The sequence below is a fragment of the Rhinichthys klamathensis genome, unplaced genomic scaffold, assembly GCF_029890125.1.
Source record: "Rhinichthys klamathensis goyatoka isolate OS25496 unplaced genomic scaffold, OSU_Roscu_1.1 h1tg000059l_1, whole genome shotgun sequence".
Taxonomy (NCBI): domain Eukaryota; kingdom Metazoa; phylum Chordata; class Actinopteri; order Cypriniformes; family Leuciscidae; genus Rhinichthys; species Rhinichthys klamathensis.
In genome coordinates, this window is record NW_026606604.1 from 5,439,523 (window position 1) to 5,452,142 (window position 12,620).

The window sequence follows — 12,620 nt, forward strand, 5'->3', positions numbered from 1 at the left end:
TGATATGAGTGAACAGCTACAGCAATGTATTTTTTTGGCTTTTGTTGAAATGCTATTTAGCCTAATTAAGTTTTAAAATATTTCCTATATTTCTATTGCTAGAAGTGTGGGTATTATTATGGGGTAAACATATTATAAAGATTAACTACAGCGCCACTTAGTGGTCATTAACATTACTGTAACCAGATCAAATCTCGTATTTAAAAGAGATTTTTTTCTCAGTCTGGGATCAATCAATTGAAGCGTAAACTATCAGAACATTAATAATAACTTAAAAAAGCAGCATTATCAAGATGACTAATATTATACATAAATATAGGCCTGTCTCTATAAACTGAATCGTAGTAGTGGTAATAGCATTTTTAATAAAAGTAATAAAAGAGTAGGCTAAAACATGTATAGAGCTTGTATAGTTGGGCTGACGTGACGTCTTATATAGCCTACAGTACATTCCAATGTGACGTATGTAAACAGTTGACTGCTGTTACTCAAAAAGTGCTGTCACATGACTGAATGTGAAGAATACTTCAAAATAAAAGTTTCTGTCTATGTCTTCTAGGCTAGCAGTGCAGAAAAATAATAAAATCAACAAGAGATGTCGTTTACTTAAACGTTCGCGTAAATATCGCTTAATTCGAAAAGTCACGAGTAGTAAAATGAATACTAACCATAAAAGAATCATTTAAAATGTAAAAAAAAAAAAAAAAAAAAAAAAAAAGGATTTAGAGTTATCATGCCTGAGGACTTTTAAAGTAAAATTTGCTGTGATTTCAAAACCACTGCTCTCTGGGGTCAGATGAGGTATTACAACATCATATACAGTCAGTCACTATGTCAACCCTGAGACCGGTATAGTTTTATAACTTTCTTGTGTTTCTTTAACCCATCAGAATGATGCGGTCTATTTTGATCGTGGCGATTTTACTGTCAATAGCAGCTGCTTATTATATTTATCTGCCTCTGCCCAGCACTATATCAGAGCCATGGAAACTCATGTTTATGGATGCAATATTGCGTGGTGTAATGCATGCGGTAAGCTTTTGCATTTGTCTCCATTATAGAATATGCATTATATGTCATTTCAATGTGGATACAGTATTTAAAGAGCTAGAGATTTAGAGAGCTATGGCACTCAGTCAAAAAAAAAAGTAATATTACCTAAAAAAAAGTGAAATGTTTGAATAAAGTTTAAACACTATAACTATTTCTAAGAATAACTTTGATAACAAATATAAAATGCTACAATTTGTGTAAAAAATAAATGAGAATTTTTCTTTTCTTTTTTTCTCGATTATTTGTCTTTTTTATATTTTTACTTCAAGTGTTTATTCAAATTTTGACTTGTTGCATTATTTTTTAAATGTTGACCTCAAAATCACAGCCAAAATCACCAAACTTTTAATGTTTTTAAATCTACCAACTTTTCCTGCTTGGTTAATTTGAGTTAGTTTACTATGTCTAATATCTTTCAATAATACAAAAAATGTTTGAAAAATCAATTTGAGAAATCAAACTATCATAATCTTTAGGACCTTATCCTTATGTTCCAAATGGAATTTTCTTAAAGAGATGCTTTGACCCTTTTAGGGTGTGTAACAATGATGCTCTCTAATCCTTCTAACTTTGAGGCAGTTTTTTTTTACAAGGAGCTTAGTTAGCTCACGATCTTGGACTGAGCCGACCTTTCGATGTTGTAAAGTACGCTGCGTCATGGGATTAAATCCGATTATTTGTCGTTTCACCATTTTGCTTCAATTAATTGAATATCACTTCACAGAGTTTATTTAAATTTTGACTTTTGTATAATTGTTGGGTTATTTTAATTATTTACCTCTGATATGGGAATTTCAAAAATCACCAAACATTTTAATGTGTTTAAATCTAGCGACTTTTCATGCTTGGTTAATTTTAATTCGATTATATTAGATCTAGTATTTGTCAATAATACAAATTAAAAATGTGGGATTTGAGCCTGTAATGCTTTTAGAAATGCAATAGTAAACTGCCATAGGGACTTCCTTTTGTCCCTTCTAAAGAAATGGAATTTTCTTAAAGAGATTTTCAGACCCTCATAGGGTGTTTAACAATCCTGCTCTCTAATCCTTCTAACTTTTAGTATTGTTTCATAGAGCTTTTTAGCTCACGATCTTGGACTGAGTCGACCTTTCGATGTTGCTAAGTACGCTGCGTCATGGGATGAAATAAAGGGTCCACAGTCCAGCCCAGCCATCCGGGTCACAGATACTCATTTTGGAGGAGTGGAAGCACAAGTGTTTGAGTCCACTGCATCAGACCAGGAGCGGCATTTGAAAAGAGGTGTGGTCTATTTCCATGGAGGTGGATGGACGCTCGGCAGTGGAAGTAGGTTAAATGAATGTGATTTCATATAAAGAAATCTGTTTCAAAATGAATGTTGTCGGCAGAAGTAGTGATAAAAAATATTTTTTTTTCTTTAAAAGAGATGCAAACATATTTCCTTCAGTGCAGGACCATGGCTGAAGAGTTGGATGCTGTTGTAATATCAATTGAGTAAGCAATGCACGTTGTCTACTGTGATTTTTTTTTTGTTTCATCCTTAACAAACTCAATTTTGTTATTTACTGGCTGTCATTTGTATAATTTGTATGTTCAGGTACAGCCTGGCTCCAGATGCACGTTTCCCAGACCAGTATAATGAAGCCATTCAGTCCTCAAAACACATCCTGACAGCTGAGGTGTTGGGTCGGTACCACATAGACCCAAAAAGAGTGGCTGTGTCAGGTGACAGCGCCGGGGCCAACCTAGCCACCGCTGTGGTGCAACAGGTACAACAAATCCCTACAAATTAATTTTCAATATTGAGGAAAAGGAATCAACAACAGTGTTATTTTATTTGAGTTTTAATAATATTTTGTAACGCGAGTTACGTGATCAGATTAATTTACTAGTAAAGTAACACAGTACTTTTCATTTACAACAAAATATCTGAGTTATTTTTTCAAATAGCCTAAGTAATGCAAGTTACTTTGTCTTTTCATTTATTGACTGACAGCTCTCCTGTCTCCATATTGTGAGAAATCAGAAGTAAAGGTGCGCTGTGTGAACATAATGATTATTGTGGTTTTAGACTAAATGTGAGCAGGCATTTACTCATCTCACTTGCACAAAATTCAGTATTCCTCAAAAAAAAAAAAAAAAAAAAATGCAAATGCATAATATTATGCAAACATATATGAAATTACACAAATATTCTATATGTTTTTAATCTCACTTTATTAAAGGGATAGTTCACCAAACAATGAAAATTGTGTCATCATTTACTCACCCTCAAGTTGTTTCAACCCTGTATGAGTTTCTTTCTTCTGTTGAACACAAAAGAAAATATTTTAAAGAATGCCGGTAACCAAACAGCTGATGGGCCCCATTGACTTCCATAGTATTTTTTTTTTCCTATTATGCAAGTCAATGGTGTCCAACAACTGTTTGATTACTGACAGGTTTGGAACAACTTGAGGGTGAGTAAATGATGACAAAATTCAAATTTTGCGGTGAACTATCCCTTTTAGCAATATATTTGATGCTGACCTTCGACTCATTACAATTCAATAAAATTCAACCTTACTAAGAACTTTCTTCTCCTGTGTCCTATTCTTCTGCAATCCAGAATGGCAGCACAGCTGAAAGGTTTGTTTGAGCGGCGCCCTCTAGTGTACAGGCTTAAATTTACATTTCATTCAGCCTGAGGCTCATTTATTTAGCTTTTGGTGTGAAAAAGCCTTTACGTTTGCCAAAAATAGTAATTATGATATATATATATAGTTTAATACAAATATATATATATATATATATTTGTATTAAACTATATATTTTTTGTTATTAAAAACAAATAAGCAAGCTCAGCCCAGGTGAGAAAAGTAATGCAAAAATAAAGTAATGCATTACTTCCCATAAAAAGTAACTAAGTAACGCAATTAGTTACTTTTTACGTAGTAACGCAATATTGTAATGCATTACTTTTAAAAGTAACTTTCCCCAACACTGTATATATATTGCTCTTTAGGGTTAATTTATTTTTATTTCAGTTTTAGTTTTTATTTATTTCCAGGTAATAGTTTTAGTTCAAGGCAACATTTCTCATTTTTGTATATTTTAATTTTTCAACTATTATTTATATTTATTCCAATTAAAATAAATGTTTTTAATAGTTTTAGTTTAAGATGATCCACCCTGATCCACAATTACATTTATTTATCTTTTTGTTCACAGATGGCTTTGGACAGTAGTGTTCCTATTCAATTTAAAGTTCAGGCCCTTCTCTACCCCGTGCTTCAAGCCCTGGACTTCAACACACCTTCATACCAGCAGAACGCCCACATTCCCATCCTCCACCGTCCGATCATGGCCCGCTTTTGGCTGGAGTACCTAAACGGGGATCCAAGACTAGTTACATCTTTGCTGGCAAACAACCACACAACTCAGGGCCAGGAGATGGCAGCGGCCAGAGCCAAGATCAACTGGACCAAGCTTCTTCCGGTGGCCTTTCAGAAGAACTATAAACCCGTGGTTCCGCTTCACGGAGACCCAGAGCTGCTGGAGAAGCTGCCAGGCCTGCTGGATGTGAGAGCGGCACCTTTACTTGCTGAGACTGAAGTGCTGAAGGCCCTGCCGCCCGCCTACATCATGACCTGTGAGCACGACGTGCTGAGAGACGACGGACTCATGTACGCCACACGACTAAAAGAAGCCGGAGTCCGTGTCACCGTTGATCACTATGAAGATGGGTTCCATGGATGCCTTAGTTTCGCTTTCGGGCCCTTTCGATTCTCTGTGGGGTTTCGAAGTTTTAGGAACTACATCTGTTGGTTGAAGGAGAACCTCTAGCAGAGCTAAAGTATTCTGTTGTTATGTTAAATATATTTAGATTTTTAAACATTCTCAAATTTTTAGTTTTTAAATTTAAAACGCTATGCAACATGTCAATGCAACTGATTATTTGTGAAGAATTGAATGGGCATGAAAGCGTAGTGATCAGGCCCAAAGCTACTGAAATAATGTTTCAGTAACAATATTCTATTTTTTCAGTAGCAGTGGGCTTAAGCTACAGTACTTTGTATTACATGGATAATGCCACATAATGCACAATGATTATACAAATATTATAAATAATTCTGCAGAGTGTGACCAAAAAAAGAGACAATTTGTATGTAAATATATATATATGTGTGTGTGTGTATGTACATTTATAAAATATATATATATATACAGTATATACACACACACACACACACACACACACACACACATGTATATACATACATATATACATATAAATATATATATATAAATTACAAGTTATAATGCCTTTTACAAGTGTGTCAAAGCAGGTAAATTCAAAATTGAAGTAAAACAGGACAATTATTAAATAAGGTTTAATTTCTTGTTTTTCCAAATGTTCTATGAGAAGATGGGAAGACAAGTTAGTTCATGTCTCTCACACTCAAGATTTGCAGTGGTGTGCATTTTTGTGTATGCGCACGCACAAGCATGCAATTGTGCTCTCTGCCCTAGATTTGTGCAGCTGCATCTGGGCGTGAAGTTTGCACAGATGCACATCACCATGCCTCAAGGACTGCATCACATATCTTAGTGAATAATACATTCTGAATGCATGCATTCATTTCCTTGGGAAATAAACCATTGGTATCGCTGATTTTCAGTGGAATCTGTGAAACAGAAAACAATGATCTGTAAAATGGTTAAATATCAATTCATATGAATGAATTAAAAAATAAATCATACATTTTATTCAAGATACCAGCATGAAAAAATAATAATTTTAAACCGTATAAACCATGTGCTTTGTCCACAAAATTATTGCAGGTTTCACATTCTCAGGCATGGCATACTGTACCTGGGACTTTGTTTTGGACTGTCTATGTCAGTACATTTCATAATTTCACAATTCCATCACATTCTACTGTGTCATCAATCATCATGCAATGTAAAATGATGTGTTATATCATATAACACATCATTTTACATTGCATGATGAAGACACAGCATGTTTAAAACATAATAATAATAATTAAACAAATCTAAACAAGACAAGGCCTTTGATCTGTCTCTTCACTTAACTTGTATATCATATTTATTAATATTAGTATATATGAATATGTTTGATATCCCAAGATCATTAATGACAGTAAAGTGAAGAGACAAATCAAAGGCCTTGTCTTGTTTTTTGTTTTTTTATTCTTTTATTATGCTTTAAACAACAAAACATTACAACATACAATTTGGAGCTAGGATAGCAAAAAAACACACACACAAAAAAATACAAGACCTTTGTATCATTCAAAGCTTTTGAGACAAAAGAACAGTCTTAATAGCTTTTCCATTAGTACTAGATTGAATAGTAGAAAAGTATGTGCAGTTGGATTAATTATGGACATATATCAACCGATGACAACACATCTCTAAATAAGGAAATTATACCAGAATTGATTGCAGAAAACACAAGAGAAATGCCTTGGGAGTCACAGGAAAATTAAAGTGCAAAAGAAACTCGTCATACGTCATAAGGTTTCATTGAGTGTTAAACAAATGACAAACTAACACAATACACTTATCAAACTAGAAAATGAAATAAAATTTGATCAATAGTTTTATTGTCTAAATAAATGTATAGATGAAGCAGCAGGTTAGTCTAGAAATTCCTTCTACTTTTGACAGAAGGACTCCACCTTTAAGGGACAAGTCCCTTAATAACCAGAGGTTACATTTGTTTTTAATATTTTCAAAGGCAGCATTAAAATTCAGAGAGACTGTATCTTGTTCGTTTTTCGAGACAACAACTCCTAAATAACCTTCTTTAACCATCCTTGTATCTGTGGATGGGATACCATCCACAGATACAAGGGAGGAGCTTTGCAGGGCTAATATTTCACATTTTTTAAATAGGAACAAACCTGAAGCATTTGAACACAACCGAATAATCTTAATGGGCTATATGCACGCATAACTTTCGCATTTGACGCAAGGATGCTCGTGCGTTTCCGGTTGGGGAGATTTAAAGCGGAGGAAAACCGAGGAAAACGTCTCCGGTTACTATCGTAACCTCGGTTCCCTGAGAGGCGGGAACGAGACATTACGTCATACTGACGTATATGGGAACTCCTCCCTTCTCCATTTTCACTGAAATTTTCACTGATATAGGATAACGCCAGCTGGAGCCAGCTGGCCAATTGACGCAAAACATGCAAATGCTAACCGGTCCGCGGGCAGTATAAAATAGCATGGGCGCGACAATTACATCAGAATCAAGACTGAACGCTAGCACAGCTGATCAAACGGCGAGCACGGCGGTTGACGTAATGTCTCGTTCCCGCCTCTCAGGGAACCGAGGTTACGATAGTAACCGGGTGCATCAAACTTGGAACCCTGGCGAATGTGTTCTGAGAAGACAGCCAGCATACCTAAATCCCGTAGGCATTAAGCAACCATTTAAAGCATCGAATTCAGAGAGAAGTCTCTGTATAAAACAGCACGTCCCTAGTACCATCCACCAAGCACACAACAGCTGGTAGACTGCTGCCAAGTGATCCACGTACATCCACAAATCCCTTACAGGGCCAACATCACTCTGAGCATCGGCATCATGCGAGGCTGAAACTCAGCAGATAAGGCGGGCAGGGATCAACCTGTGCTCTGAACGGTGTAAGCGACTTCGGAACGTAGCTTGGTATCGGACTGGGAGTGACGCTGCAGTCATCAGGTCCGAGACAATGCGACAACATTCACTAGAATGAGCGTAAGTCTCCAAGTGCTTCGCTGGGGCGAGAGCCGGTGGCAAGGCCATCTTAGGGAGAGCTCCGTCTCAGCACTTGTCAGTGTGAAGTGTCTTGCTCAACTAAGGAACCAGCAGCGGACACACAAGAAGGTTCCACAGCTTGGGGCTGGGGTGCCACCTTGTAGAACATAGCCGATGTTCTATAGCCAATGTACAGAAGTGCAAATCAACACATAACTGAATGTACATAACACAGTGCCAGTGGCCGTAGCGACGACAACTGTGAATATACGCAGTTAGAAAATAGCCCCATAATAGCATAGCACCTCAGTAAGCAAACAAACAGTCATAACTGTAGCTACAACTGTGAATATATGAGTTTGCACAGAATAACCAGTTGCCCTGATAGGAACGGGGCAATATAACAGCGTAGCACATGCACGTACAGCATTTTTCAGAAACTTAAGATGCATAGTTAGATTAGGATGGCTAGCAGCACTGAAGGAAACAGGGCAGCATTACTAGCATAACACATCCGTTTACGTACATACATCCAGAACTGTGAATATGCACGGTTAGATTAGGATAGCTAGTTTTGCACTGAAGGAAACAGGGCAACAAAAGCAAAAACACGTCCTTGTACGTGCCGTGTAGTCGCCATAGCGACAGAACTGAATATGCAGTTAGATAGGATAGCTGGATGTTGCACTGAAAGATAGAGGGCAACATAACAGCATTACCCATCAGTGTGCACATATCAAACATCTGAGTGTATAATGCGGTGCAAGTCGATGAAGCGACCGAGACTGCATGAATATGCACAGTTCACATCATGGTCAGTTACGTTAGCAACATAACTGCATAATCGCTTCAGTGTGGACACAGATGCAGCGCAAGTCGCCGTAGCGACACACTGTGACTATGCACAGTTAGATAGGATAGCTAGGTGCACTGAAGGATACAGGGCAACGCGATAGCATAGTCACATTAGTGTGTACAAAAACACAGCGTCAGAGGCATCGCGACATCGACTGTGAATACATAGTAAGTCAGAATAGCCGGTTGCACTGATGATACAGGGCAATATTAGCGGCGTAAACATAGCACATCAGTGCGTAGCGTGTACACAGCGTCAGTTGCACCGCACAACAACTGTGTACGTAATCAGAATAGCCATTTGCACTGAAGGATACAGGGCAATGTACAACGGCATAAGCATAACACATACAGTGTGTAGAGTGTACATAGACACGGCGTCAGTTGCATACAAGACAACTGTGAATATGCACTGCGTAGTGATCAGAATAGCCATTTGCACTGAAAGAAACAGGGCAATATATAATGGCATAAATCATACACATAACTGAGTTGTATGTACGTAACACAGTGTCAGTTGCATCGCACCACACTGTGAATACGTAGTAATCAGAATAGTTATTTGCACTGAAGGATACAGGGCAAAATACAAAGGCAAAATTCATAACACATAGTGTGTAGTGTGTACATAAACACAGCGTCAGTTGCATCGCACAACAACTGTGAATACGTACTGCATAGTAATCAGAATAGCCATTTGCACTGAAAATTACAGGGCAACATATAATGGCATAAATCCCCACACATAACGCTGTCTAGTGTGTACGTAACACAGCGTCAGTTGCATCGCACAACAACTGTGAATACGTAGTAATCAGAATAGCCATTTGCACTGAAGGATACAGGGCAACAACGGCAAAATTCATAACGCAGTGTACGGTGTGTACGTAACACAGCGTCAGTTGCATCGCAAGACTGTGAATACGTAGTAATCGGAATAGCCATTTGCACTGAAGGATAAGGAACAGGGCAATATATAATGGCGTAAATCATACACATAACAGTGCGTAGTGTGTACGTAACACAGCGTCCGTTGCAACGCAACAACTGTGAATACGTAGTAATCAGAATAGCCAGTTGCACTGAAGGGTACAGGGCAATATCGTGGCATAAGCATAACACACACATATCAGTGTACATAAACACAGCGTCAGTGGCATCGCACAACTGTGAATCAGAATAGCCAGTTGCACTGAAGGATACAGGGCAATTTATAGCGGCATGAATCATGAACACATATCAGTGTGTAGAGTGCACGTAAACACAGCGTCATTTCATCGCACAACAACTGTGAATACGTGGTAATCAGAATAGCCATTTGCACTGAAGAAACAGGGCAGCATATAACGGCGCAAATCTTAGCACATATCAGTGTGCAGTGTGAACAAACACAGCGTCAGTGGCGTAGCGACAACAACTGTGATTACGTGGTTAAATCAGAATGGCCAGTTGCACTGAGGGATACAGGGCAAAATATAAGGGCATAACAGTTAAATCATAGCACATATCAGTGTGCAGTGTGTACATAAACACAGCGTCAGTGGCGTAGCGACAACAACTGTGATTACGTGGTTAATAGAATAGCCAGTTGCACTGAGGGATACAGGGCAATATATAAGGATATAACAGTTAAACCATAGCACATATCAGTGTGCAGTGTGTACATAAACACAGCGTCAGTGGCATAGCGACAACAACTGTGGATACGTGGTAATCAGAATAGCCATTCGCACTGAAAGAAACAGGGCAATATGACGGCACAAATCATAGCACATATCAGTGTGTAGTCTGAACATAAACACAGCGTCAGTGGCGTAGCGACAACAACTGTGGATACGTGGTTAAATCAGAATGGCCAGTTGCACTGAAGGATACAGGGCAGCCTGACGACATAAGCTGTAAGCTGTGCACCTCCATTACCAGAGCGGGGCGTCCTGACGCGGCGCTCTCCGTGGCCTGTGTCGCCACATTCCCGGTCCCGCCCTCTGCCAACGGTGAAGATCCGGTTCGTTACGGGTTCGAACCGTTTTGGCGGCTGTAGCCGAATTAGGCGGGACGAGGTGCCGACGAAGAGAGACATCGAGGAAGGCTGGACGTATAGAGATCAAAAGTTACGGTTTAATGTCTGGCCGCGGCGCGACTAAATTTTATCTGCTGTGAGAGCTGGGATCAAACACGGGTCTCCCGTGCGACGGCTTTGGGGTTCGCCACTGAGCCACAGGGGGAAACAACCACTTTCGCGCCTTTAGACACAGATCCATTGCCTTGCCTCGTCTCTCTGGATGCGTCTTCGCATGACTTACCATAGGACGTCGTGAAGACGGAATCTTTCTTGAAGTAGCCTGGCTGTTAGATACCGGGCTAAGTAAAATAATAAAAGTATCCTTCCGACGAAGCCTATCTCGTCGAGTCCGTCTAGCGAGCCCGCGAAAAGGACCGGAGAGGCGACGGGCAGGTTAAAAATGTATCTGCTGCGAGAGCCGGGATCGAACACGGGTCTCTCGCGCGAAGGCTTCAGGTTCCGCCACTGGGCCACAGGGGAGAACGACTGTCAACTCTTCTTTGGGCATTAGAGGGCCCACCAGCAGCCGCTGGCGGCAGTGGGCCTCATCCCTGCTGATGCCCGGAGTTTATGAGGGCGCGCACTGGTAGACCAGCACGTATGCCAGTCGTCCGAGAGTGCGGCCTCGGTAGATCCTTGTTTGGGTAGAGCGAGTCAATACCGCACATATCTGGCATGTAGCAGCCATCGGATGCGGGGAGGAAACATGGTGAGTAACCTCTATTGCAACTTCCACGATGACTTCAGATAAGACTTCTAGCGTGAAGAAAGAGATTCTGACGTAATTGTCGCGCCCATGCTATTTTATACTGCCCGCGGACCGGTCAGCATTTGCATGTTTTGCGTCAATTGGCCAGCTGTCTCCAGCTGGCGTTATCCTATAAGATTTCAGTGAAAATGGAGAAGGGAGGAGTTCCCATTTACGTCAGTATGACGTAATGTCGAAGTGACCGCCTTGAAAGGGAACGGGATTATGGCAGAGTCTTCAAAATTTACTGTCCTCTCGTCTTTGAAACGAAACTTTAATACGTTTAGATGTAATTTTATATATAGTTATGTTTATTTAATATAATAAACACAGAAGCATAAACAAAATGAGGAGTGTCTGTTTTGTCTGTTTTTGTGACTAACGTTTCTTTAGTATAGCAATAGAGTATAAAAACCAATATAAATTCTCGGTATAGCATTGGACTCTACGATCGGCGGAAGTAATCCAGCATCCTTAGACCTTCACCGGAAATACCGCCGTGCATAGAGCCCATTGCCTAGTGAACCTGGTTAGAGTTTTTTTTTTTTTTTTTAAATAAGGCTGTGTCATCCGCTAGTTGACTAATTAAAATACTTCTACCAGCAATATGAATTCCTTCTAGCTTACTATCCTTAATAAAATGACAGAAGGCCAGTGCTCCGATAAGAAAGAGAGAGACTGGACAGCCCTGCCGAATTCCTCTTTCTAGAAGAAATCTCTGGGTTGTACCATGTCCTAATTTCACTGAGCTATTTCCCCCTGCATACAAAGTTTTCAGAGCATTAACAAAAATAGGGCCCGGGCCGAAACCAAAAATCGCACAGACTGATGTCTGACGTGTATTCGATGTGACGGTACAAACATTTCAAAATAAAAGTCTGTTTATATGCCGATTACAGAGAAGAAACAACAATAAAATCATTAACAGAAAAAAAATAAACAAGAATAAAAACTTAAAAAAAAACTACTGCAGTGAAATAAAAACAATAACTTAATTTCGACAAGAGGCCTTTTAATATAAAAATGTTCCTGTGATTTCATAATCTATACAGTGTGAAAGCAGGTGCAGTGTCTGCATGACATTTGTGCAGCGGTCATTTTAATGCTCTTTTAACATAATTAATAATGCGGTCCATTTTGATCGGGACGATTTTACTGGCAATAGC

At 39.2% G+C, this 12,620-nt stretch overlaps 1 protein-coding gene across 2 annotated transcripts; it reads left to right on the top strand.

Moving 5' to 3' along the window:
- The first annotated feature begins 796 nt into the window (after positions 1 to 796).
- On the top strand, positions 797 to 5,204 carry LOC130084002 (neutral cholesterol ester hydrolase 1). 2 transcript variants are annotated; one of them, XM_056249132.1, is made up of 6 exons: positions 802 to 849; positions 969 to 1,032; positions 2,130 to 2,361; positions 2,460 to 2,529; positions 2,633 to 2,804; positions 4,246 to 5,204. In XM_056249132.1, the coding sequence occupies exons 2-6, from the start codon at positions 994 to 996 to the stop codon at positions 4,858 to 4,860; spliced, it is 1,128 nt and encodes a 375-aa protein (XP_056105107.1). In that variant the 5' UTR covers positions 802 to 849; positions 969 to 993; the 3' UTR covers positions 4,861 to 5,204. The 2 variants fall into 2 exon arrangements, with proteins under 2 accessions (XP_056105106.1, XP_056105107.1); XM_056249131.1 differs by having other exon boundaries at positions 797 to 1,032.
- The last annotated feature ends 7,416 nt before the right edge of the window (positions 5,205 to 12,620 follow it).